This window comes from Phocoena phocoena, chromosome 10 (genome assembly GCF_963924675.1).
Source record: "Phocoena phocoena chromosome 10, mPhoPho1.1, whole genome shotgun sequence".
Classification (NCBI taxonomy): Eukaryota; Metazoa; Chordata; class Mammalia; order Artiodactyla; family Phocoenidae; genus Phocoena; species Phocoena phocoena.
The window spans coordinates 68,108,869-68,136,621 of record NC_089228.1 but is presented as its reverse complement, the minus strand read 5'-3'; the positions used below and the strand labels follow the sequence as shown (position 1 = coordinate 68,136,621).

Genomic DNA, 27,753 nt, shown 5'->3' with positions numbered 1-27,753 from the left:
CTCCACCCCTGGGTGGGCCATCATTCCTCCCGGGCCAATCTAGTTATCCTCTTCCCACCACCCGCTAGGCTGAAGCCTCAGAGCGGTTGCCCCTCATAAACATGGCCGCGCCAAGCTGGCCACGCCCCCCAATTAGATGGACACAGCCAGTAGTCCCACCTCCCGCCTTCTCGGCGGCCAATGAGGGAGAATCACAGGGGTTTGCGCATGCGTGGCGCCGCCGGTGGGCGAGTCCAATAACGACTCGGGGAACCCGGCAAGTAACATGACTAAAAAGAAGCGGGAGAATCTGGGCGTCGCACAAGAGGTGAGGGGGAGAAATGGGGGTTGGGCCACGTCGTGAACTGCCTTCTCCCCGCGGCGGGGTAGTGGGTCGCCCGGCTGCAGGTTGGAGGAGGGAGTGAGGGGAGGAAGTGAGGGCGACGTGGGTTTGGGACACGGCCCGCTGGGGTAACCGAAGGTTGGAGAGCCCGAGGGGCCACGAGAGCTGGGAACAGAAGGCCAGGGGACCTCCAGAGAGGAAGAGACAGGCAGGTAAGGGGAGCACCAAAGAGGGCGTGACGCCGAAATCTCGAGGCCCTGAGGGGAAACGTTTAAGTGAAGGGGACCCAAAAGGGTTGGGTACTCGCAGGTGAGGGGATCCCAAAGGGTTAGAGACCTGTAGATGAGGGCACCCCCAGAAGTGAGGGACCCCCATACTGTTTAATGTATTACTGGTGGCTTAACTGTCCCTTGAGATGGGGAATTTTTCCTCCGGGGTACTAAAGCATGAAGCTTGAAAATTACTTTGGGAACCTGTGGGAATTTGTAGAGAATTCTGGAATGGTGATGTTCGCAAAGAGCTTACAAATAATTGACTGCATACGGAAGGAAAGAAAATTGATGCATATTGGGCAGCTGCTATTTGTTACTTTATTTGAGCTCACTACAAGCCTGTGAGATTTTTACAGATGGGGAACCTGAGGTTTCAAGTAGAGCCCAACCGTTGAAACGGTTGAGGCACCGAGCATCAAGCACAGGTGATTTGCCTTCTGGTGCATCTTGTTTCTCCTGTGTTACTGTTCCCTTAGATCACCCTCCCTGGGGTTGCAAGAAAGATACTGGGTAATTGTCTTATTGAGCTTACTGCCAGTTGAGTGATTCTCAATTTTAAGAACGCATTAAGAATCATCTGTCTTAAAAATGGAGAGTTGAGTCTCCCCCACCCCGAGTAATTCAGTAGGACTTGGTGTGTATTTTTAACAAAGAATCTGTATTTTTAACAAGCTACACCAGTGTTTATGCAGGAGGTTTTAGTACCATCCCTTGAGAAATATTGGCCAACTTGATAGGGAAAAAAACGATGGAAATGTGAATCTCCTTGTAAGAGAGACTATAGATGCTAAAATGAGATGGCACTCTGAAATGGGACTAGCCTAGACTTTATAGCCTGTATTAGAACATGGTAAGCTGCTATAACAGAGAAACCCCAAAATTCAGTGGCTTCAAGAACAAGAAAGTTGTTTTTTTCTTCTGACAGGCTAGAGCAGGGATCGGCAGATGTTGTCTATAAAGGATCAGATAGTAAATATTTTAGGCCTTGTGGGCCACATGGTCTCTGTTGCAACTACAGTTGATACTCATTGTTCACAGATTCCGTATTTGTGCATTTGTCTACTTGCTAAAATGTACTTGTAACCCCCAAATCAGTCCTTGAACCGCTTTTGTAGTAATTAACAGGCTGACTCAGCCTCAAGATTTGATTCACCTGAGGCCCATGTGTCTTCTTAAGGTGGAACAAGGCAATGCTGTGTCTTATTTTTCAGCTCTTCTGTGTGCTGTAAACAAGTGTCCTTTTTCTGGTCTATTTACTGCAAAGTTTCTTGCATTTTTGTGCTTTTCTTGGTGATTTTGCTGTTTAAAATGGCCCTTGAGTGTAGTGCTGAAGTGCTTGTTTAGTCTTCCAAAGTGCAAGAAGGCTGTGACATGCCTTATGGAGAAAATATGTGTGTTAGATAAGCTTTCTCAGGCGTGAGTTATAGTCCTGTGGGATGTGAGTTCAGTGTTAATTAATCAACAATATGTATTAAATAAGGTCTCTTTAAACAGAAACACATACAAAACAAGGTTTTGTATTGATCAGCTGATAAAAATGTTGTGACCAGAGACTCACCAGAACCTAACCTGGTTCAGTATTTGCTAATTCATTGTTGGCAACCTTATAGAACATAACTACCACAAATAATGAGAGTCAGCTGTACTCAGATAGGCTGTCTTAGCACAAAAGCAGCCATAGGCAGTACATAAATTAACGAGAGTGTTCCAATAAAACTTTATTTACAAAAACAAGTCATGGAATGTATTTGGCCCACAGACCATTGTTTGTCACCCTGGTCTAGAGTACCAGGACAGTGTTGGTTCTGCCATATTCCTTCCATCCTGTGGCTCTGCTGGGGGCCAGGGCCTCTTGTCACCTCATGAATGAAACTAGGTTGCACTCCATTGAGGTATCCACTGGTGGGAAAGAGAGAGTGGAGAAAGCACACCCACTGTCTTAAGAATTCTGGGCCCAGAGAGCCCACTTTCCATTGGCAAAGATGCAGCTAAGATGCAAAACCTGCAAGGGGTAACTGGGAAATGCATTCATCAGCTAGGAGGCCACGTGCCCAACTACAGCTCCATTGCTGTGGAAGAAGAGTGTATTTTAGTGGACAGCCCAATTCTCCTCAGCAGACTCCATCTTACCTCACAGTGTAGTTTTGAGGATTAAATAAGACAATATTTGTAAAGTGCCTAGCATGTGCGGCACAGGGTGGATAATCAACAGTGCTTTCTTATCAGTAGGCTTCGTAGTTCTTTCACATCCTTCCATCGTGGCTGTGTCAGCCCCCTTGTTTGGACTTTAGTTTCCTCTTCTGTAACATGAAGGACTTGAATTTCACCAGGGGTTACAGACACAGACTCGCTGACTGTGGTCCACATATAGATCATAGATGATCATAGATGTCTTTTGTTTGGCTGACACGGGTTTTAAAAGTGTTTTGAATTTGGTGGGGTACATGCTCTCCTAGGGCCGTATACCAGTCACCTTCACCCCTTTATTTTTTTAACCTATCAATACCAATATAGATACTTACATTGGCCATCTTGATGTCTAGGTTACCTTTTGCTTGGATATTCTAAGATTTGAGCTCTGCCACTGTGCACCTGAGAAGAAACTTGGCATCTAGCCATCTCCTCACATCGTTCCTCCTTTGCCCCCTGCGGATCTGAGTACTGAGTGTGTTCTGGGGCTCAGTAGCAGTAGATATTGTCCTGTTATTAAAAGTCGTGTGCTCAAAGCCAGTGAAGTGGTGATTTAATCAAAAATGTTAATCTGAAGAGTGCAGTAAAACTCCGAGTGATCTCAGCACCTGCAAACAGCCTCCACTTGTAATGAAGCAATTACAGAGCACTCCCCCTGAGGGCTGGCTGGGGCCAGCTGTACTGGGCAGTCACCTCCCAGGACACCAAGGCACCTCCCAGCCTTCCCAACTTGTGGCTCCTTTCAAGGCCTTTTTATCCAACTCATTTGCCACCTTGTGAGATCTCAGATTTGGGAAAAACTGGCTATGAGTTTTATTCTGAATAACAAGAGAGAATTATAGTTCAGGTGAGAAATCACCAGCTCTGGTACTGATTTTCAAGTTGTGTGAGAGGAGGGAAAGGTTGTATTTCAGTCTAAACTGATAGGATTCTGGCTGAGGGAAAGTATGCATTTCAGTCTAAACTGATAGGATTTTGGCTGATGTAAAACCTGTTTTTTAATTTCTGATAGTAATGAGCTGTTATTTGGTCATTGTACTTTTTTCCTCCACAGCTGGACCATTCTTAGCGTCTTAAATGTTTCAACAGCCAGTTGGTCTTTAGTTAACAGATGTGCAGTGCCTTAGTTGACATCTTTAAGGGGATAACTTGGTTGGATCTGGTCCCTGGTACAAAAATCTGTCATTTTGGAAAGGTTTTAGCTACAGGTTACAGAAAACTGACCTCAGTGACCTAATCAAACAAGAATATACTTTTTTTTTCCCCATCACAAGAAATTTGGAGGGAGGTGGCTACTGGCATTGGTTCAAAGGTTCAGCTATGTCAGGGCTGGTGTTTCTGCATTCTCTTAGTTGTTTCCTCTTAGTCACAAGATAGCTGCCACAGCTCCAGTCATCATATTCAACTTTAAGTCAGGGAAAAAAGAAAAAGAAACTATAACAATCTTTCTCCCTTTTATCAGCAAAGCATAAGCTCTCTCAGTCGTCTCCCAGCCGACTTCTGGAACATCTCATTGGCCAGAACTGGTCATGACCACCTCTGGCTGCAGTGAGGCTGGGAAAGCATCTGTTGAGCTTTTCTTACTTCTATGGTGGAGGCAGGCAAAGGAGGAGGGGTAGGGAATCAATGTTGTGTTGGGCAACTAATAGTATCTGCTAGAGGGAATAAAAGTTAATGGGAGTCTTTTTTTTTTTTTTTTTTTTTTTGCGGTACGCGGGCCTCTCACTGCTGTGGCCTCTCCCGTTGCGGAGCACAGGCTCCGGATGCGCAGGCTCAGCGGCCATGGCTCACGGGCACAGCCGCTCCGTGGCACGTGGGATCCTCCCGGACCGGGGCACAAACCCACATCCCCTGCATCAGCAGGCGGACCCTCAACCACTGCGGCACCAGGGAAGCCCTAATGGGAGTTACTTAAAATTCACTGGAATTCTTATCAGAAAAAGGGGCCAGGATCAGTGACGATGAAGGGTAGGTGGTAGGTTGAGTGGAAAAAAATGGCCAAAGCAGGATGAGCACCAGGAAGAGAGGAGTGTGGACACTTGTGATTGTGTAATGTCAGCCACCACTGTGAGCTCCCTGGGGGCAGGGAGGAGCACTAAGTGGGGACGAAGACAGTCTCAGTCCTGGAACAGGCTGTTACAAGGCTGACAGGAACCTACTGATGTTCTGAGACAAGGGATAGAAGCAGCCTAGTGGACTCTCCATAAATATTTACTGAATTGGTTTTGAGAAGCTAGAGGAGGCACTTGAACCCTCACCCCTGACTTCTGGTCCTGGTTGAGTGGTTCATTGGTGAGAGATCAGGAGGCCACAGTGGAGCAGGCGGCTGGACACTGCCTTGCTGGCGGCTGCCCAGTCAGGGCTGGGAGAAAGGCTTGAGGCCTGCAGACACAGTTCAAGGGCGGCTGACCATTAAATGAGCCTCACCTGCTGCCAGGCACAAGCGACAGGTCGCCATTGGGCAGGTGATTTCTCTCAGCAGCCTGCATCTGGCTCTACTCCATCTGATGGGGGTCAGGAGACTAAAACCTCATTACCTAACACGGCTGGATATCAGCATGTGTGGAGTGGCTGTTTGCCAGCATCTTAATTAATGAATTCATAAGGCATGGGGTGGATGCCAATTCTCGAAAAGTGCTTTGAGCCTTTCAGCGATGAAGCTTTTGCTACTTTATCAAAAAATATATATTGGGGGAAAGAAGAGAAAAGAAACCCCAGACAACGTTCTGGCCCAGGGACAGCTGAAGGCTTCAGGTGAGGACTGACGTGCCTCTGCTTGCAGAGCCTCTCAGAGACCAGAAGCCCTCGGAGTTTGCGCGGGCTTCAAGAGGACCTCCATGTTCCTGACCTGGGGTGGGAGGTGACTCCAGAGAAACGACAAGTCCCTTGGCTCTCTGCTTTTCCTGGAAGTTGTTCATTGATTAAAAACTGGGAAGGTTTATTGTCTTCATCTGCCCAGCCTGGGAGAGAAACTTCTGATGATTTGGGAGCCATGGCGGAGGTTTTTGTTTTCTGCCCTCACAGAGCCTCCTCCACAGAAGCACATCCCTTAAGCCGTATCAGGGTAATCGGTCCTTTGGGGTTTGAGGATAGTCACCTGGAAAATCAAGGCCCGTGACCCCCATGTCACTTGGCTGTGTGGCCTCAAGGCCCCAGATGGGAAGGCCCTGCTCTCCTGCCAGAGACCATCTGGGCAGGCGGTCCGGCTTCTCTACCCATTATAATAAACATTCTGGGGCTTCCCTGACATGTGAAAATGAGTGGATTTCCAGAAATCCGGTTCCCAGACTGCTGGGGCTGGAGCTGAAACAGCTGACACCACTCTCTGGGCTGTGAGTTATTAGCAAGTGAGAAGAAAGACTTTGGGGAAAGGAGGGTTTATCAGGCCCAACTAGCCCACCTTTTTCCTTCTCAAACCCGGGTCTGTTTTGCGTGTGTTTTGGAGGGTGCTTTGGCAGCGTAGGTGGTTTGGGGGAGGGTGCCTGGGATGTCCGTGAAGCCCAGAGTTAGAGCGTAATTGCCTTCAATGTGAGGACAGACGCTGGGCTTGGAGACGCTCACTGTCTCCAAGCAAACAGATTTCAATCAGGTTCTCCTCTCACAGTGAGTATCTGTTATGTGGACAGAAAGCAAGCAAAGCCCTTATACAAGATTATTCAGAGTAGAGAATCTGTTAAAGCCAGATCAACAAGCTTAAATGGGTTTTGACTGGGATGTGGAATGATTTTGTTCCACAGAACCCTTCTTTGTCATGAATGTTTTCATGAGGGATTTTGGAGAAAGAGCTTGAAGAGGTGGAAGAAGCATAAGCTCTGAAGCAGAAAAACCCAGATTCAGACCCCAATTCTGCCACTTCCCAGTGACACGACCTAGGGCAGGTTGCTTAAATTCTCCATGTGCGAGTTTGCTCCTCTGTAAAAGGGAGGGAGACTGTAAAAAGTCCCTTCCTTGCAGAGTTGTTGCAGACATTGGGGAGCATATGGGAAGCTGCCCACAAACTGCATGGCCCAGGGTGTAAGGAGCGGAGTTTATGCCCAGGAGCTAAGAGTGGCTCTGGGCTGGTGCCTCTGAGCTTCCCCCATGTGTGGTGGTAGCTCACAGCACCGACTCCCACCGCCCGCTCCGCTGGGTACTGGCTGCGTGACCCTGGACGAGTTACTTCATCCCTGCAGCCCAAGTTTCCTCATCCACAAGGTGTGGATACTGATGCTACTCCTCTCCCGCCAGGGTTATTGTGAGTGTCCTGTGAGAGAGTCATGTGAGGTGCTTAGAGCAGTGCCTGGCACACATGCCTGCTACCGTAGTGTTGGCTGCTACTGGTATTATTGTGGACTTTGGGCTTCCAGAGACTGTTCTGACTTGTGCTGTGCCATCCAGACATGTGAAAGTCCATGATTTGAGTTGGGCTCAGGTACCTTGACACCATGCTCTTTATTAGGTCTTGGTGCCCAGCAAGGACCCGGCCAGGCAGGTGCAGGATATGCCCCATGACCGCTGCTTGACTCCTGAGGTTAACTCATTGCCAGCCCCTTTTTGTCACTCACAGCCCAGAATCTCCCAAGAGCAAGGCCAGCAAGACCGGAAACAACTTCCTAAACCAGAAAGCACGGTGGCTTGCCTGGCAGTGCCAAGCCCCAAGGGTGCCTCTGCCCTTTCCCAGAAGAAAGTTGGGCCCTAGATAGTGGCTCCTTAGGGAGTGGGCAGGGAGCCACCTCCCAGGCTGTCAAGATGCTTGTGGGAGCACCATTCAGCCACCTTCAATAGTGCTTGTTGGCAGAATAAAAGCTGCTGGGAGGCCTTGGCAGCAGCCAGACCTGGAGCTGGCCCCCTGCGGGCCTGGCCTGACCTGGGTACTGGGCACTTATCTGTGTACGAGATGGCGCTCACCTTCCCCGCCCCCAGAGAGGCCTCATTTTGGGCTTCCATACTGGGAGGCTCCACATTCCTGAAAAGACGCCACCCAGGGATTCCGGGAGAATTTTACAGTTTCTCTTAACACAGTGATTTTATGGCATATAGGACTCCAGGGAGACCTCCCTAAAGCTCTGAGAATAGGGTGTTGTTCCCCAAGTCAGGTAGCAGAGGTGATTTTGCTTAGCTGGCTCAGGGCTCCTGAACTGCCAGCCGAGTGCTCAGAGCTGCTTCTGAGGGAGGGGTCCTGGAGGAAGTCCACAGGAAGAGACCCTGGCAATGATGACTGCCAGCAGGAGCAGAGGCCCCACTTGGCTGGGGTTGGGGCCTCTGCTGACCTTGACTGTAAGTCTAACTTCAGAACTTCAAGTTCTTCTGCAGGAAACATCCCCACCTCTGTGGAGAATTCTTGGTCTTATACTTCTCCTCACTGAGCCTGCTCCTTTGCCCACTCTTGAAGCCACCCACCAGGCTCCGATCCCCCAGTCCATGCCTGGTTAAGAAAGGCAGCGGTTCCCATCCTGACTGTGGAGGAATCCCTCATGGGCCTTTCCTGTTAAAGTACAAACTTCCTGGATCCTGTCTCCAGGGCCTCCCCTGGGGCCCTCAACTCCCTCCTACTTGAGGGTTGCTCCTTTCCACTCCCTGCCCCATATATCTTTTCTGCCTCCCTTTCTTCTCCTCCCTTCTTCCCTGCCGAGGCTCAGACCAGCAGTCTCCATGGGCAGGTTTTAGCTACTTCTGGTCTTGGGGTCAAGCGTAGACTTTCCCACCAGGACACCCTGCATATTCACCACCTATTTCCCCGTCCCCTGAACTGCTTGCACACAGGTTTACACAACACCTACCAGGTCCTCAGCTCTATGTGACATGCCAGAAGGCACAGCTGGCTAACTGGTATGGAGCTCACACCACTGCCTTGCTGATTCCTCAGGTCCCTTTGCAGCCGTTTCACCTACTGACTGTCATCTCAGTGACTTAGACACACTGTTCTTTTTTCCTGTATAAAAACGGACACTTGGTCTTCTGAGTATAAACGTAATGCATGGACACTCCTTGTGTCCATGTTATTGTACATCAGGGGCATCCACTCTCTGCCCCGACTCTGTGCCTGAATGAGTGCCAGTCTCAGTCCCTACCTTGGCTATTACTTTACCTGTGATGGTCACAGCCAGCAGTGCTGCCCCCTGCAGCTCCAGGGAAGTCCCAGAACTGAACCCAGCTGGGTCAGCCGTGCCCTTCCTGCCAACTGACCTACTATCCAGCCTGTTGGGCAGGAGTCCTGGGAGCCTCCCTGGCCTCCAGAGTGTAACCTCCTCTTCCCATTGGAGTTGGTCGGATCTCTTTGATGGGGCCTCTTTCTGCTTTAGTCCTGGGGCTTTGCATTCCTGCTCCCAGCTTAGCTGGGCACCAGGCGCTGTAGAGCCATGGCGTCAGTGAACCTGCACTCCAGCTGCTAGGCTCCACCTGCTTTTCCACGTCTCCTCAGATGCCCACCAGGGCCCAGACCACACCTGAGTCTGTTCTGCCCTTAGACACTGCCCTAGACCTCTCATCCTCAGCTTCCAGCAGGCCGAGCCTCTACAACTTGGCACCAGTTCCAGACCCCACCCCAGCGCTTCAACCCCCGGCAGGATCATGAGGTTCCCAGCATGCCGTGTCCCGAGCCAGCTGGAGAGGCTGGCCTGTAGAGGCATTGCTATTGTGATGGCCTACCCTGCAGGCCCCACTCCTGCTGAACCCCTCCATAGAATCAGTATGGCCATATCTGAGCCAGAGGGGCTCCCCTCCCTGCTGCTGCCAGCCAGTGACCAATGGAGAGTACTCTCCATCACGCACCCCTGCTTCTATCTCCTCTTACTCTTGCCACATATTAACTCAATTTTCTTTTTATTCCCTACAGATCTAATGAAAACCATTCTCTGATAATAATGCTAGCAAACACTTGTTATACCATCACCGTGTGTTAGGTACTAAGTATCTTACACGTATTGCCTCATATCATCTTCACAATTCTTTGAAATAGGAAACATTATTATCTTTGTTTTACACATGAGTAAACTGAGGCACCGAATTAAGGAAGTCACCTAGACACACGGCAAGTGAACGGCCAGCTGAGGCATCTGATTACAGCCCACACTCCTTATTACCACACTTTTCAGGAACTACAATTTCAGGCTTCTGAGCACTTGGGCTCCCAACTGCTTGCCCAGTTCTGACCCTTATGCTTCCAGAATCTTCTTGACATTTGTCTCCTTATTCTGGTCCTGTGTTTCTCTCCTGGTCCTGGCTATCTTGTCCTCTGTTGCCTTCAGCCTGGTGGCAGAGAGGAAGCTAATCAAGGACTATAGATTTGTTTTGGGGAATCTGTGAAGTGCATTATTTATGTGCATGTCATTGAGAGTTGACTGAAAAGCCAACTAGGGGCTTCTTTTAAGGCCCACTTCCTAGGTCTTCTCCCCTATTTCTGGGTCCATCTTGCTGGGCTAGCTTTGCTCTGTAGCCACCACTCCCGACCCCAGCCACAACTAAAAGATGCATCCTGACCCTCCCTCCCTGCCTTATCTGCGGCCAGTAGCTCACTAGAATGTTGGCACCCGTTATTATAGCTGCTTGAGAACTGGCTTCTGCATCAACAAATGCTGCAGGGTGTTTAACTGTCAGTGGGGTCACCTTCTGAGGATGGGTCTGTGGCCTACTGAAGAGCCTCCTGACAGTCCCAGACTCCCCCTCACTCAGCCCATATCAAGCAGCTGGGTTATAAAGGAGGAGAACTTGATATTTAGAAGGGAATCAGAGAGAGCTGCAGCAGGATATAAATATTCATAGAGGGAGGTTAGAACTTGAGTCCCTAAAACCTTGATTTGTGTTAGCCTGTTTAAGCTCATTAAAAAGTGGTAAGTGAAAGTGGGGTATTCATGGAACTGCAGATAGATTGGGCTCATTCAGATAAAGGCCTCTAGCTGCCAGCTCCACAGGCCCTGCCCAGAGCATGACAGCAGACCAGCTTGGCCACTTATGGTTTGCCAACCTCAATTTAAAGGTTTTGCTGAGCATGAGTTCTTGGCCTCGCTCTGGCCCAGTTATCCCGTTTGAGCCCTTGGTAGCCTTGTAGAGGTGTTTAGGGATGGAAGTCCCCCAACTTCCTCCCCAGAATGACATGCAAACCAGGGGCTGGCCAAAGGTGGGGCAGGGAGAAATCTAACCTAGGACTAATACTTGCACTGGGTAATCCACAAAGTACATAATCTATGTGCACTTACAGCTGCTTCTCCTAGCTTCTTCCAGCTTCTGTGGGCATGAGGGGAGGATTTTAGACTCCCGATACCACATGAAGCCCAGCCCCTGGGCCCCACCCACACCCAACCCTACTCATTCCTCCATGGCTACAAACACAAGGACTGCAGTGGGCCAGGCCTTCTAGGACAGGAGCTACAAAGTCAGGCATCCTTAGAGGCCAGGCAGTCACATACACAAGTGGCATGGGCCGATCTGGGCTAGACTTGACCACTGGGCTGCAGGTTTACATCATCTGCCCTAGCGGCTCCCAGAGTTTGGCAAGATGAGGTTTGGACACATGTAGCTGGATGACACAGTATGCGCTCAGCTTCATGAGAGAAGGCTTGGTTAATCAGCCAGGGGAAGGAGGCAGTACCTCTCCAGCCAAGGGCCATAGAGAAGGCTTCACGGAGGAGATAGAGCATCAAGAATCAAGCTTTGTGTGGGACCCAGCGTGGAATTTGGTGCTCTGTGGTTTCTACACCGGAAGGTAGAAACAGCAAGTCTTAGGGTACTGAGGGGCTGGCTGTGTGTGTTGGGGGTACTGCTCTGAAGGGCAGGCTTCATGGTGGCCTGAAGCACCTGCTCCTCCCAGCTCCGTCTCCACTAACCTTCACATCAGGCTGTTGCTGTTCCCTGAGCCTGGCTTCCCAGTGCTCATTTCCCTACAGCGCAGGTTTCAGCATGGCCTTTGGCCTCCCAGGCACAGGCCCCATCTCCTGGCTGGGGCTGTTTCCCAGAACAGCCCTCCCTTTGGTGCCTGTTAGCAGAGAAGTGACACAGTTAACCAAGCAGTTAAACTCAAGGCTCTGCAGTTGCTCCCTCCCACCAGGCCCTACTTCCAGAGTGGAGTTGGCAGCAGGCTGGGGCTGCAGGGAAGGGGGTAGATGGTGTGTCCTTTGGGCTGGGCGTTGGGATGAGGGAAAGTAGCTGACCCAGAATGGCTGGGATGGGTACTGGCCAGGGAGAGGGGCAGAAGGCCCAGAGTCTTCAAGTGCGACTCTGACACTGGCCCCAGAACACTGGCCAGGGATGGGATTCGTAGTTGCAGTCATTGATTACCATCTGTCCAGGGGCCACTCCAGAAAGGACTGGAGCAGAGAACTGGCTGAGACCGATAAGGAAAGGAGTGTTCCACTCTGACTCCTCAGAAAAGTCATTCCATTTGGAGGACCCATTCTCCCATTTGTGAAATAGAGCTTGTATCAGTATTTGCTATTCCTCCCAGGGATGTGGTGAGAATGAGTGAAGTCATATGGAAAATCAAGCATTAGCTGGACCCAAAGCACTATTCATTCAGCTGCTATGAGGGACACAGGGCCCTCTGAACTCCCACCCACTAAAATCTAGGCTCCCACCAGCAGGGCAGAGGTTCAAGAACAGGCCCAGGCCTAGAGAGGTGGCCGATTAGACAGACACCTGGAGACAGATGGACACAGATGAACTTTCAAAGCCAAATGCATGATACCAGGACCTTGGATGATCCAGTCCAGTATTTCATGAAACATTTCCCCATAACTCAAATTATTTCCCCAAGAACACATCTCTGAAACTATAATCAAAACAAATGGGAGAACTGGTACCTTTGGCACACAGCCTTTCAGGAGTTTAGCTATTTTGCCCCCCCACCCCCCGCAAGTTACAGCTATCTTGATGGTGGTCAATGCTTTTGCGCAAGAACCGAGTCGGAAACTGACAGAAGTGTTTTTGAGCTGTACTGTCAGTAACTTTTATTGAATCTCATGGAAAAATGTATATTATTACAGCTTAGGTTACTTTAAGATGAAGTGTGCCAACGAGAAAACATGCCTCTGCTTTTTGGCCCCTAGATGTCTAATCACGCGTGGAATGCTTTGGAAAGGCAGAGGCTTCCTGCATCGTCTCGTTTCATTCTAGGAACCGCCTGTGCCTGCCACATTCAGGGCTCTGGTTGCTCCTGCCGTGGGGCCCAGCTGGGGCCTGTGCTGAGGAGACAGCTGACTGGGGGTGCTGCTCCTATCTGCCCCAACCCATGCTTGCCCCAGTGGGTCAGGGCAGCTTGGAGACCCTGAGCAACACTCAAAGCTGTTTCTAGGCGGGCTCAGCCTGCACCACGTGAAGGTAGAGGACAGCAAAACATAAGTTGCTAGTTCAAAGACTCCTAGAGGCTCCCTCCTCCTGCTCCCAGGATCCCAGCTGTCTTGAAAATTGAAAGGCTCTGCCACCCATCTCTACCTGCTGGGTGTGCTGTGTCTTTCAGATGGATGGGCTGGAGAAGAAGCTGTCACGATGCTGGAGAGACCTGGAGGCTGTGAACTCCAGGCTCTGTGGGGCAGAGCTGAGCTCAGAGGCCAGGTAATGCTCCTCCCGACATCCCCCAGTCCTTCCTATCTGTCCCGGGGCCCCAGCCCTCAACTGCCACCCCTCCCATCCCCCTGCCACCAGAGACCTGAGCCCATGTTCCTCTTGTCTCCCTTGCTCTGGTGTGCCAGCTGTCCCTCAGGTGGGAAAAAGAAAAAGGGGCTGAGCCATTTTGACCCCTTCCCCCTCACAGGAGTTCTCTGGAGAAGGAGAAAAGCAGCCTGATGAACAAAGCCTCCAACTATGGTAAGAAAGCTCCCTGCCATTACCAGCCCCACCCTCGCGTCCTAGGATCAGGAAGGGTCAGACAGCCCAGGGAGCCCACAAAGTGATGGGGGTCAAAGGCATTCTCTGGGAGAGAGCTAGCCCCCAGGGGGTTGCAGGAACCAACTGAAGGCCCAGCATCCTGGAAGAGCAAGTTTGTTCCTTTGTTCCGAGGGAGATGGAGAGTCCTGTGGGTCTGTTCTCCTGTGGGATGAAGGGGTATGGCTGTGGCCAGGTGAAGAGATCCTCACATCCACCCTGACTTGGGAGGTCTGTCCTCCCTGCCCCCTCCTCCCAGACCTCCACTCTCCCAGGAAAACCCTGCAATGGAGTGATGGGAATAGGGTCTTTGGGGTCCAGGGTGGAGGATGAACCTCCCACTTGGGTGCTGTGGAGGGCTACTGTGAGTGGAGCAATGCTGCCACCTTCTGGGTGCTGGGTGCAGAACCAGGTAGAGCCCAGACAGGGCACGGAGCTAGAGGGTGGCTGCTGGCCGCTGCCCCCAGCAGCCCAGGAAGAAATGGGTCTGCAGAGGCTCCTCAGGCTTGTCTGTTCTATTCACCCTGAGGGGCCAGGCCTGGCCAAGAATCAGCCCTAGAATAGTCCATATGGCAGGGAACCTCCTGTAGGAACCAGGCTGAATCAACACTGTTAGCACGGTGCCTGTCACACACCCCTACCCGGGTCCCGTCTGGCCTGCCCAGAGCTGCTTTGCAGGTATCTCCCTGCTTCCTCACACAGGGAGGGATGGGACATCAGTTCCCTCTCGAACCTAGCAATTTTCACACAAAATTGTAGCATTTAGCACTCACCTCAGCCCTCACAGAATACCAACCACCTGTGTATCATATGAATGGATACAGTGTGGCTATAGAATAGCAGGGCTGGCTTCCTCTAGAGGCGGCCTGCCTGCCTTGTGGGCACAGACTACCTCGTCTTAGCATACCTCGTTCCTGCTGAGCTGGGCATCCAGCAGGGCAGGACTAGAAGCACTGGTGGTGTGGGCCCACCCTGTCCCTACTCCAGTGTCAGGCCCAAGGAGGTCCCAGCTGCCCTCAGTCTCTAATTGACCAGGTGGGACACCCTGGAAGGAGGAGCACCATGGGGGCACCCAGTGACGGGCCAGAGGGCTCACCTGGTGAGGCCATGCCACCACCTAGCTTGGCTTTTAGGTGTGGCCTTTTTGTGACTCCCTCACATAGTCCATCTTCAACTACATTTGGAAAGAAATGGTTGAGCAGCACTGGGGGTTGGGGCTTTTTTGGGCCAGGATCTGTAGCCAAATCTGGGCAGATCGAGGAGGACGGTCATTTTTATGGATAAGGAGGCAGCTGGGAGGGAACACCTCTGCGCTCAGCAGTGTGTGTACCCACTGGTGGGATAGGCGGAGGCAGGTGAGAGTGGCAGATGGGCCCAGACCACCTGTCCATCACCCTTTTTCCTCCCAGAGAAGGAGCTGGCGTTGCTTCGGCAAGAAAACCGGAAGAACATGCTGCTGTCTGTGGCCATCTTCCTCCTTCTGACGCTTATCTACGCCTACTGGACCCTGTGAGCCTGAGATTTCTCCAGTCAGTACAGGCTTCCCCTCAGCTCTGTGGTCACGGCCAAGCAGGCCCTTCAAACCTCAAGAGGACCAAGGTACAAGGGCCAGTTCTCCCTGACCCAGACATCAGAGCAGGGCTTCCTGTTGGCCCAGCCCCTCTTGCCTCCCATTCCTGCTGTGGGGCTTGAGTCTCCAGAAGGACTTTGTGTTGGCTTAGCCCAAGGGAAAGGCAATAAAAACCACCCTGGCTGCTTCTGTGTGCTGAGTAAATGTCATGATCTGGTGGCAGCTGGGGCAGTGGGGTGGCATTCACGATGCAAGGGAGGAGAGGGGCCTGAAGGTAAGCCCCCAGCTTAGGTGGGGAGTAAGGCGTTAGCAAAGTGCTTCCTAAGGCAAACCATGGTGGGCGCCATCTCGAGGACTTGGGCACTGCTGGGGCTGAGAGGCAGACCTTGCACCACTTGTCCGCCACCCCCCACCAAACCCTGTCTTGCCCTCCAGTCGGTGCCACTGCCTGTGATTATGGCAGAAAAAACGCAGCCTGTGCAGCAAAGGGCAACCTGGGGACTTGAGGTGGTCGTGTGGTGGTCCCACCTGAGTGCGGAGTTAATCCATCTTCAAGAGGCTGCAAGTCTGGCGAGGTGTGGCAGAGCCATTGGGCAGCTGGAGCCACGGTAATGACCACACAGACTTAACGGTGAGTGGCCAGTAAATCAGGCGGGGTTTGCAGGAGCGGCAAACACAGACATTCCCCTCCCTCCACCGCCCCCGAGCACAGCCCTCTACTCCCAGCACAGGAGCCAGGAGGGCTGGGAGTGGGAGGCTGGAGTAAGGCTGAGTAGGGCAACCAAAAGGATGAAGGGGCTTGGGAGCCGTGATCACACCAAGTAAGTAAACGCAAGGAAAGGAGTTGCCCTGCGAGCTAAACTAAGGCTGTGAAACAATAAGGAAGGAATCTGGGGGCCCAGGTGAAGGAGCTAAGCAATGTGTAGGCAGCGGGCTCTAAGGGAGAACCTGCACCGGTGATGGGACTGGTGGAGAAACGCTAGCCTACAGCAGAGAGGGAGAGGCGCCATCAGCACGCGCACGGCCTCCAGTGCAGACGCAGAGCAGGGGAGGTTGGCGGGGTCAGCGAAACCATCTCTCCCTTTCTCTCTTCCCCCTGTCTAGTGGCACTAATTGGTCTGATGCCTCTGTTATTTTAGTCACACACATTGATCCTGGATTGTCACATTGCCCTGCTGGGCTGTAGGTTCATTCATCCTCTAATCCCTGCTTCTCACAGGAGCCACATAATTTTGACTCTTCCTTGGGCCCCTCTTTGGCAGCAAACAGCAGCCCTGAGCTTGGACAAGGCTCTGATTAAACCCACCCTCTTTTCTCCCCTCTTCAGTACAGCTTCCTCCCCTTCACCTCGAGCCCAAGCTGTTTCATTCACGCAAGTCCCAGACCACAAAGCACCGAAGGACAAGCCCCAGCACAGAGCCACACAGGCATTAAAAATATGTTTATCTTTAATGATCCAAGATTCTGCAAGACACACTGATACCCAGAATTGGGTGGAAATACAGCATCTCAGCGGTGCTGCTGACAGCCTGGGGGATGCTGGCCTGAGACCCCTGAGGTGGAGTCAATTCCAACCTCATGGGGAGCCTCAGTGCCCTCTATCTCCATGGAAACCAGTCTAGCACTGGGATGAGACCCTAGGGAGCCCACAGGAGCATCTCTGAGAGGTATTTCCCATTAAAAACAACCACAGGTTCCCTCCCCCACCCAAAGCTACTGCCCAGCTTCCCCCTCCACCCCACCAAGATAGAGGAAATGGAGTGACCACAAAAGGACAAACAAAAGCAACTGTGACTCCTGCTGGGGATGAAAAAACGGAGGGGGGAGGGTGGCAAGGTGGCTGGGACAAGCGGGAGTGCCATGATTGCCAGAGGACTGAGTGCGACCCAACCCAACAGGACCTCTGTTACAGTGGGGCCACTACTGTTTGGCGCATAGAAAATGGCAGGTCTTCAAGGCTGCTTCCTCCCCTTCTAGAGCTGCCCGAGGTTTGGATCAAAAGGGGTGAGGCCCAGGAAGGCTCTACAACCCCAGGAAGCAGTCGCACCTACCACCAGACAATGCTACCTGCATCCTGACGTGGTGTCAGAGATGTGGGGTCCACATGCCTCCCTTCCCGGCCTGCGGGACGGTCAGAGGTTTGGGCTGGGAAGACTGGGAGAGGGTAGGGGGAGGAGACAAGAAAATCTCCAACTTGGCATCAAAACAGAGCAAGTTCAAAGAAACAAAACCTTGATTTATATAGCAGCTGCTCCTGGCCAGCTCACAACAGCAGGCCTCCTGCCTCTCAGGGTCGGCCCAATAAAAAGTTGGGCAAAGCAGGAGCATGGCCGCCCTCAGGGCACTGTGTGGAACTCAGAAAAGTGAGTCTACAGGATACAGGAAGGAATGGCAGAGCCCTGCTGCCCTCTGACAGACACATCCTCCACTGGCCCCATGTGCCCTGGGCCCTGACCTCAAACGTGCTGTAGGAGCTGCATCCTTCAGGCTGAGTCCCAGCAGGGGAGACAGTTCCCAGGCAGGGCTCCGGGGAGGGAATTCCAAAAAGTGTCCCAGAAGGCCCCAACTGAGCTCTTCAGAGGAGGCCACCAACCTCACGGCCAGGCTCAGGGAACGACAGGGCATTCGGCAGGGGTGGGCATCCTCAGGCGCTGTGCGTCTGGATGAAGGAGAGGACGTCCTCCTTGGACAGCTTGTCTGGGTCCTGGGGCTTCTGGGAGTCATGCACACGGATGCCATCCCCCCACTCCCAGAAGAGCCGGCCATAGTAGCAGATGCTGGGGAGGAGAAGAGAGGTCAGAGGGCTGTACCGACGTGGAGCAGGACCAAGAGCTCACCACCCACCCTGGCACCCGTGACTTCGGGGATGGGTGTTCTTAAGAGTGTGTGTGTGCACTGGGGGCGGGGGGAGGGCAGGTCTCACTAATGACTCCAATTGAGCGTCTTCCCTCTGGCAGCCAAATGTACCTAGTAGGCCCTGCTCCCTGCCTTCCAGGACCAGCTTTTTTCAACACACAGCTTCTGCTGCTGCTAATTGCATCCTACTGGATCCTTTAATTACTGATATTCCTGGTTTATCTGTCTCTGCTGCTCTAATAGAACAGTATTAGTGTGGTGACACACTGGTATCAGTGGCTAATTACAGGCACATCAGGGCTACTGGCTGCTGTCGAAACCTATGACCAACAATCGGGCAACACACTGGGTCCAAAGGCAAGACTGTGGACCTCAGCATTAGCCCACGCCCCGGCCAGGGTCGGGCCCTTCACACCCAGGACCCCCAACCATCACAGCCATACCCTCGTGGGAAGCCCCTGCATGGGCAGCAGTCAGTCTCAGGACCCGGGTGTACCCCGAGAGGTCAGGCCGGCATCTAGCAGGAGTACCTGGGGCTGCAGGGGGCAGGCCTGGAAGAAGGCTACTTACTGAAATGGAGCAATGGCGTCTGAAGGGAGGTCAAAGGTAGAGTTCTTGGTTTTCTTGTTGTAGAAGAACTTCCTCTTGAAGCTTTTGCTGAATCCCATAGTCCATGGCTCTGACAGAAGGAAAGGGGGAAGAAGCCCAGAAAGGACACAAAATACCCATGGGGGACAGGTCAGGCCAATGAAGGGCATGCCTTCCTTCACGCCCGTTCCTCCACTCCCATCCCCACCAAACAGCACCGGAGAAGAGCCTGTGAGGACACAGCCTTCATCACCCGCCCAAAGGGGCTCCAGGAAGACGACTAAGATAATTCTCAACAACTCTCCCCAGTCCCGCCAACCTGCTACCAGGGCAACATCTCTCGGGCCCTGGCAGAGGGAGTAGGAGTCTGTTAGCCAGAGGGTACTAAGGAAAAAGGATTATACAGGTGATACGAATGGCCAAGCTTGACTTTCTGGATCTGCTGTTGCCCACTGCGAAGGCCCTTCTCCTGCCATGAGGACACCACGTGTGCATATACAAGTTGGGCTCCCCTCTCTCCAGCCCCAGCACAACCCCCCCAGGATCCACCGAAGAACAGAAGAGGCTCAGGGAACACAGTCCCGCTCAACATACACCTCAAAGCAATGCCCACCTCAGTAGGGAGCCCTTAGCTCTGGCTCAAGTAGGGTCTGGGCCAGTTGCCCTGGCTGAGGGAGTGGGGTTAGGGAACAGTGGCTCATCACCCACCATTCACTGTCCTGACAATGTAGAGGCCAGTGGGCACAAAGTGCCGGTCGTCCCGCCCTGTATAGCTGAGCTTTGGCGTGCCACTGGAGCCCTTGATGATCTTCATTTCCAACCTTGATTTTCCAGAGTAGGCATGCAAACAGGAAGCGTGAGTGTGTGTGTGTGTGTGTGTGTGTGTGAGAGAGAGAGAGAGAGAGAGAAAGCCCTAATATTAGTCTCTGGCTAATGTCAAAATCAGCCAACCAACCACAGTACTTTACCTCAGTTCAACATGAGAAACTGAGGCAGAGACTTGAGTTGCTCCAGGCCACACAGCAAGTGAGTTTGAGTGTGGTGCTGGGTTTAGAACTCAGGCTCTGAACTCACAACTAAGCAATGGAGGCAGGGAAGTGACACATGCCCCTGCTATGTTGCTGCTGTTTGCGGGGTGTCAGGGTGACACCGGTAAGGGTAAGATCTGACTACGAGTGCCACTGGATCTTCAGTTCACCACCCATGGCATCAGTGTGGCTACTAAAGAGTTAATTCGAGAGCACTGAGACCCAGCCCAGCTCCAGTGGCCACAGGGCACACCCAGGATGAGACCCTCAGATCTGAGCACCCTGCACACCGCTAAGATTATGAGGAAGCAGCTACACCCCCTCTACTCCTCCAGGCTCAATCTCTCTGTCAGCACCAGGAGCTGGGATTTATAGTGTTTCAAGCAGCTTGCTGCTCTGCCCCTAGCAGGGACAATCGTAACTGTTACAGCATCAACAAGCCCGCTGGTATTTCTGCCTGATGCACACACCCCTCGTAACTGTTACAGCATCAGCGAGCCCGTATTTCTGCCTGACACACACCCGCCCTGCTCCCCTCCTGACAGTGCTGAATCAACTCTTAGCTGGGGGGCCCTTGGCTGCAGCTGAGCCACGCAGGCAAAGGAGGTGGAGGGGCAGTAGAGGCAGCCACCAGGGCAACTCACCACCGCACCCCTAACCCACCGCTACAGAAAAAGAGAACGAATCCTGGACACTGCCATGCCCCCCACCCCAACTCCTCAAATCCTGAGCTACCCTGGCTGAGTCACTCACCTGACAAAAATCTTCTCCATCTCCTCCAGCCTGTATACCTCCTTCACCCTGTGGACAGACGGACAAAGAGCTGACAAAGGATTCTTGGTGGGACACTTGTCTGGGCAGCAGCTGGTAGGCAGGAGGCTGTGCCTATCCTCACCTTCTGCCTCAGGCCCTGCACCACCCAACCCACCAGGAATGAGGACCCCTAGCCTGTCACTGCCATCCTCCACAGACAAGCCCTAGGTTTCAGAGCTGCCAAGCACCCCATGGAGCCTGCCCCAGGGCACCCGGGGAGCGCAGCTATGGTTCAGGAAGTCAGGTGGGGGAAAGAGGAAGGTCTGGCAGACGAAGATGTGCCTGTCAGCATTCCCACCCTCGGTCACCGTCACCATCTCTAGAGGCCAGAACACCAAGGGCCAGGCTCTTGCCCAGGTCTGTCTACATGGATTTTAGGCCTTCCTGTAACAGAGTTGCTTCCAAATCGTCCTAATAGGCCTATTACCATTAGGGGTGAGAAGACACCCCCCTACCCAGGATGCAAGGCTCCTGTTTGATGCCCAGCCCTCCACCTCTGGGGGCCCCTGAACACGCCTTTGGAACTGCTACTGAGTAAGGTGCCCAGAAGCCAAGCAACCAGACCGTCACAAGCAGCAGAGGCAGGACCCCTGGAGGCTGCTTCTCAGGAACCGGCAGACAGGACATTTTAAAGTGCAAGAAGAAATTACTTTTAGACTTTCAGAAGACTTCTAAAAGTGCATTCCCACTATTGGATTTAATCCTATGTAAATCTGTATTAAAAATAATGAAAATTATTTTGATAAAATGTACCTCAGTCTCTAGTCACGTGAAGCCCCAAAGATGATAACCTCAGACCTCAGCCCAGACTGGAAAAGTCTGTTCCATCTGTCTGCTCCCTGACTGTTACCCTCTAAAGGCCTCGAACGTTTACATTACCTAACGTGGCAACAAACCATGGCCTTCTTTCCATGCACCAAGGATCCCATTACCTCAAACCAACCTTTTCTTTTTCATGTTCAAAAACTCCCATTCCCTCAGCACCCTTTTCTTACCTGAAAAAAATGAAAAGGCCGGGATTGATATGCTAATGATATTCAAGCATGAATGTGTGGCTCACAAGGTGTGTTAGTGCTCTCAGAGGCATGTGTGTCTTAAATGAGGATGCCTTAAACCTGAGGAACGAACCTCTCCTGTGGAGCTTGGCCCACTGTGACAGGCAGGATGGGGGATACTCTGGGGCAAAGGAATCACCTACCCAGCACCCCCAAGCAAATCACTCAATGGCAGTCTGATCTCTAATGCCAGCCTGGCCTGGTCTCCTCCACTGAGCCCTCCCAGCCCTCACAGGACAGGGAGGCAGGCACTGGCCAGAAAGAAGCAATGGGAGAGGAGGATTTGGGGGGAGAGATGATCTGCTCACCTGATGGGATTCATGTCAGGCCGACTGGGCTTGGAAACAGCTTTCACAAATTTCTCAGCAAGCTGAATTCTACAATCCAAACAGAGTCTCTCAGAGGCAACTAAGGGTATCTTTACCAGCACCCACACCCCCAGGGCATTGTCATGGCACCAGTGGGAGTACACTCCTGAATCTGCAGCAGAACTGCTCCAAGAGGCAGCACTCATGTCTCCCAGGAAGCCCACCCTTGCCCTTCTCCAGTGATGTCGTCATGAACGCCCTCTCCCCCACTCTGGATTCTGACCTCTACTTTCAATACATCTTGGTTGGTTTTCCTGAAGTGTAACTTCGGCTGTGTTCAGTCACCTCCACCAGAACTTCAAGCATCATCTTTATTCTGTGCGTCGGCTCCTTCACCCCAAACCACAGATACCACAGTACACCCACTCAGATGAACCAACTTAGGAGTGACTTCAGCACCATAGCGGTGTAAGATGTCTCTCCTTTTTGTCCCCCTTTTAAATGACTCATTAGGCATCTATCCACGAACAAAAGCACCTCTGTGGGAGGTGTGGGATCCATAAACTGACTTAAGTGGGACCACCAAGAACAGAACACATTCTTCAGAGGAGAAGACCCTCCCTCTTCCCCATAAGGTCACCCTCTTGCTCAACCTTAAAACAACATCTCCTCTGATCTGAACAGCTGAGGCAAAATAGAGTGTGCTAGTATGTATGAAATCAAGGCCCAAGTCCTGGTAACTGGAAGTGTCAACACCAATTTCTCACCCTGCCCTTGGAACCAGCTAGTGGGTAGAAGAGGGAAACTCTAAGGATCCTCTTAAGCAGAGAAAGCCTGGGAGAGGCCCAAGCCACAGAGGCTGCCGCCACAGAGCTGCCCTGGCCCACCCCGGCCCACCTTCCCTCCCCCAGGGCCCAGGTCAGACCGTTGGTTAAAGTGCTGCTCCCGCACGTCGCTGCCATTCAGCACAAGGACATCGAGGATGTGGATGGCACTAATCTTCCGCTGGGCCTTCCCCTAGAAGGACAAGTACACTGCCCACCCTGCCAGGAATTGGCCTGGGGCTCACTCTGCCCACTGTGGCACGCTGGCCTCCATTCTACACATAGCCGGGGGAAGGGGAGGGCTCTAAACACAGGATATTTCTCTCACCTCCCTCCCAGTTGATTCTCAGCACCAGCCTGGCCCATGCTTCTGAGAAGACAGAGGCCTGAGGTGATGGGTGATGAGCCCCCTTGAATCTCAAACCCAGTGAGGCTGCCGCCATGGTGCTCCAGCAGGACCTGGCTTCCCACTCTGGCCAACTGTTCCCACTGACTGTTCTGAAAGTTATCTGTATGGCTGTAATACCCAAAGCTCATGGGAAATAACAAGTTGCTTCTTTCCCAAGGAATCCTTGGTCAATAACAATCAGCAGCTAAAAAATATGCAGCAGGTTCACCAGGGACTTTGCTACACAGAGATGATCAAGATCTCCTAAACATAAGGAGACTGTGGTCCTCCCTACCTGAATATGCCATGGCTTAGAGCAACTACTCGAGGAGGAGGAACAATTACAAAGCATTCGCCAGGCCCTGGGCCCTCTCAGGCACCACATACACATAACCCAGTTAACTCAGGGGGCATGGGGGCGAAGGGACAGGCCCAGCTCTTCCCCAGATGGCAGAGCCATACACGTGAGCAGAACCACCTCTAACCTCCCCTTTCAGCTCATGGACAATCTCCACAGAGAGCAGAGTGTCCCGGGGTAGCTCTGTCTTCAGGTCCAGCTTGACCCAGCGGTCTGACTGGCGGCCATCCCATGTGTAGATCTGAGACTTCTATGGGCAGAGAGAAAGGGCCAGGTCAGGCAGACAAAGACATTGAGTGGTGAGAAGCTCAGCTCTCAAAAGGGCTTTTAGTTGGTGGCTACAAGCTGATGGGGCTGGGAAATGCCAGAAGAAAAGGTCTCAGAGAGATTAGTCAGTTATACTTCGTACACTATAATGACAGTGTTGTCCTCCACTGCCTCAGTGGAAGAGGAGAGCTCTGACTCTGTCCCACTGGGAGGGAACAGGCTCAGGGCACTATTCAAGAGGCCTGAGTTCATGATCAGAGGCCCTCAAGAAAGATCCAGCTTGGTGTATGTCTGAAGTGGGTTTGGTGAAGGGTCCGGAGAGCAGAGCAGAGCAGAGAGAAAGTAAAAAAAGATAAAGTGTGAGAGGACACAGAGAAAGTAAGTGAGGAAGAAGAGATAAAACTATAAAGACAACTCAGAGTGAAAAGAAAGAGCAATGAGGACTTTACCCAATTAAGATATAGAACTGCCAAGGTTTTCCCTCACCTCATTTTAGACTCCGAAGACAGGGGATGACATGGGATGGTGGTGGTGTTGCAAAGAAATAGCTGCATGGGCTCAAGCCAGCTTAGCCTACTGACCATCCTGCTAGCCTAGGAAGCTCCACATCACAAGAAAGGAGGCAGTGTTCCCTTTAGCGATACATGGAGGTGAATAAGCAAATACATGGATAAATGAAAGATAGAAAGAATGAATGAATGATATTTGGCTAACTTAGAGGAAGAAAGGAAGTGAAGTTTCAAGAAATACCTTCCCTGCGGTCAAAGCTCCAGCTCCCTGGTGCCAAGAGAATGTGCACCAAGTGTGGCAGGCAGCTGTCCAGATTCCCACAGACAGACAGCAAGCTTCCACCACCCAAGCTGGGTAGGAAGCCAGCTGCAGACTTACCCCCAGGCCGATGAGGAACTTCTGCTCACTGCCAGACACCATGCAGCGGTAGTCGAGCACTGGGCGGATCTTCTCCAGGGTTTTGGAAGTAAGCAGCGTGGGCTTATAGCTGAAGATGTCGATCTCAGTGCCCTGCAGCCCCGGGTCAGAGAAAACACGGCTGGGTTGGGGGAAGGGACAGGCGCTCAGTACGGGTGCCTGGGGGGTGGGGGGTGGGGCAGGGAGTTAGGGCAAGCTGGGGGAGGGGAGGGACAGGAAGCACTTGCTGTCTGAAACATGCCCCCTGCTCTACCTACACATGCACTAACTGGGATCTAATTCTGTCTGCTTGGAGTGTTCCTTTAGGACCTATTAGGAGAGCCTGGGAAAGGAAAGAACACCGAGTCCCCAGAGTACAGATCGATTTACCAGAGCTATAAGGAAATGTCACCAGAATATAAAAGCCTCCCCTTCACTAAAACTGAAGGCAAAGACTTGCAAGCAGTTGGTTTGAAAGCAGCTAAGTAACCTCTCTACCCATTCAGAAAAATTTACATGTGCTATTTTTTTTTTTGAGGCCATCTTGAACCTCATTCTCCAGTCCCTAACCAGCACAATGGCCCATGATCTGGGCCAGATTTAAATAAAGCCCAGGGAAAAGCTGGAAGTCAGGTGGTAGGAAAACACAGGGCAGAAGAATTCTGAGGACCACTCACCAGAAACAGAACAGGAAGTCTAAGTTTAGGCCAGCTCTACTGTGAGCTCTCCTGGCAGCCCCTACTGGCCCTCTGACCAGCTCCCCAGCCTAAGATCATCCCATATTCATGTCTCCCCTGCAGGCACACTCACAGGACCCTAAACTTGCCAGGGAGTGAGAGCCAGCACCACCCTTTGGGCAGCGGGAATGCTGAACAGAACACATCTCGGGCCAAGAATCTTCAGGCAGCCTGATGGGCTCCCAGGGAACTCAACACCCTACACCAAAAATTCCCATCTGTGGTGGCCTCAGCCCAGCCCCTGGGAACCCATGTGGTACCTGCACAAGCCCTCTGGAGGCCAGGCATCTGGGGGTCTCAGTGATACTACATCTAATTAGGCCTCTCTAACTTTTTATTTTCACCAGATACCAAGCTTACCTGAATTAGCTCGAAGAACTTAGATTTTGGGTCTGTGGAAGAAGGAGCAACTCTAGCCTGGTCTGGGATCTAAAACAAGACAGCAAAGAGCTGTGGTTTTCAAACGCATTTTTGACCAAGGCTGTGTGTGAGTTTACGTAGGCAAGGGCATAGGCTCAGGCTGGGCAAGAGGAAATGGCACACAACAAAGGAAGCTGGGGTGGGGTGGGAGTGGAGTTGGCTAATTCAGTCACTGCTCCCTTTCAGGCCCTGTGGTAGCACACCCCAAAGGCCACTTACCTTTCTCTGGGGCTCTCTGTGGTCAGTGTTGCTACCCAGGGCCACCAGCAGGAAAATGAGGCCTGTTTACCCACCACCCTTGTCCTTGCTAACCAGCCTGCAGGGCTAAACGAGCAGTGAAAGGGCCAAGGAGGTTACTCCCAACAATGCTGAGACATCCAATTCTGGAGTGCTGTGAGGGTAGGCAGATCTCTTCATTGGGGCAGGTGCGGGGAACCCTAAGATGACCGGGTTGGGAGTCAGTCCCATTCTTCTTTAAAGTTTCCCTGCCCTGGAGCAAAAACAGGCTGGGGAGACACTCACCCCCCAAAGCCGGAGGCACTCTTTCCGGATCTCTGCCTGCCGAGGCTCACTCAGTGTCCTGGGAAAATGAAGCCAGTAAATGACTAAAACCTCAAAGGCATACAAGGAGTGTGCCCCCTGCGCACCCATCAGAACCCCAGAGAGAGGACGTCAGTGTGTACATGCACATACGAGGCCAAGTTGCCATTACCCAGGGTGCTTATAAGACTACCATGCCTCTGCCTCTTGGAGACAGGAGCTCAGATATACACAAAACGAGATGACCTCCTTGTCCCACCACGAAGGGAAGGGAGGAGACCACCCTCCTGACCACCCTGGATGTCAGGGTCCCCAAACACCCTTCTTCCAATTACCCATCGGCACATGCTGGCTCCTCTGACAAAGGCCACATTGAGTCCATCCCAGTGGATGTCACCACATCCCAGAAAGCTGAATTAACTTATGCTCACCCCCTGCCAGAGGTTTTCCTTGACCAGTCCTACATCTCCTCTGTTGATCACTCTTTTACTCTGTGTCCCCTGAACATTAGATGTTCTACGCGTGCTATGCCACTCTACATCCTCTGATGCACTGTTAACAACTGTATCCTTTTTTCCTGTATCCTTCCTGTTAACAACTGTATCCTTTTTTCCTGTATCCTTTTCCTGGGTTACCCTTGTCTGTCCAAAGACAACATAATCTTTGAGGGCAAGGTTCATGCCATATGCTTCTTTGGCTACAGCAAAGTATGAGATTTTAAAAAGTAGGTATTTTTAAGTGTTTGTGTAAATGAAATAAACAAAGAGCTCAGGAGGAGGAACAAACATAAAGATCTTCCCTTGAAATAGGTGAATTCTGGAAAGGGCAACACTCACGTGTCTTGAACAAAGGCATGGATTTTGGCCAGAGCTTTGATCTGCAGACTACAATGGCTAGAAGAAAAAAAATGATTTTATCTCAGAAGGATTACCAAAAAAGACAGCCAATAGACATCAGGACAGAGAAGTTTAGCCAGAGCAGTGGCCATCTATGTTTGAGGGAGGGGCTAGAGAGTCAAAAGAGAAACCCCTTGACCATACCCTTAAGGTACCTGATAAAGGCTTAGGGTAAAGCAGAAGAACTGAGTCAACACTCCAGACACTCAGATCCCAAGTCCAGCTAAAAGGAAGGTTCTGATAGCATCCTTAAAAATTTGAAAGCAGTAGTGAATTGATTCTTTTTTTTTAAAGAATCTTAGTTTTGCAGGATCTTAGTTCCCCAACCAGGATCGAAACTGTGCCCCTGCAGTGGAAGCGTGGAATCCTAACCACTGGACGACCAGGGAATTCTCTGAACTGATTCTAAATAAAGCAACAACAGAGCGCAGACCCAGTTCAACTACACACTAAACTGACTTACCTGCACCAACAGCTGCCCTTTCTACTTTAGGCTCCATGACTCTTTTAGACACAACGTCTGGCTTTTATTTAAAGTGATACGTGATAAAGCAAGATGTGACCACTGACAAGATGGAAAAC

General features: G+C 51.7%; 2 protein-coding genes across 2 annotated transcripts in view; one reads left to right on the top strand and one right to left on the bottom strand.

Annotated features, from left to right (window-relative positions):
* Window positions 1–247: 247 nt before the first annotated feature.
* CCDC167 (coiled-coil domain containing 167) lies at window positions 248–15,362 on the top strand. The gene is made up of 4 exons (XM_065886245.1): window positions 248–307; window positions 13,214–13,308; window positions 13,508–13,560; window positions 15,027–15,362. The coding sequence occupies exons 1-4, from the start codon at window positions 266–268 to the stop codon at window positions 15,128–15,130; spliced, it is 294 nt and encodes a 97-aa protein (XP_065742317.1). The 5' UTR covers window positions 248–265; the 3' UTR covers window positions 15,131–15,362.
* Window positions 15,363–17,402: 2,040 nt separating this feature from the next.
* Window positions 17,403–27,753, bottom strand: part of CMTR1 (cap methyltransferase 1) — a 57,926-nt gene continuing 47,575 nt past the window's right edge. The window contains exons 14-24 of the mRNA XM_065885236.1: window positions 27,112–27,168; window positions 26,258–26,315; window positions 25,676–25,744; window positions 24,561–24,692; window positions 23,533–23,655; window positions 22,761–22,852; window positions 21,836–21,904; window positions 20,413–20,460; window positions 19,340–19,452; window positions 18,614–18,722; window positions 17,403–17,964 (exon numbers count right to left, since the gene is read on the bottom strand). Of these exons, the coding sequence (XP_065741308.1) occupies window positions 17,832–17,964; window positions 18,614–18,722; window positions 19,340–19,452; window positions 20,413–20,460; window positions 21,836–21,904; window positions 22,761–22,852; window positions 23,533–23,655; window positions 24,561–24,692; window positions 25,676–25,744; window positions 26,258–26,315; window positions 27,112–27,168 (1,003 nt within the window). The 3' untranslated portion in view covers window positions 17,403–17,831. The remainder of the gene's footprint in view (window positions 17,965–18,613; window positions 18,723–19,339; window positions 19,453–20,412; window positions 20,461–21,835; window positions 21,905–22,760; window positions 22,853–23,532; window positions 23,656–24,560; window positions 24,693–25,675; window positions 25,745–26,257; window positions 26,316–27,111; window positions 27,169–27,753) is intronic.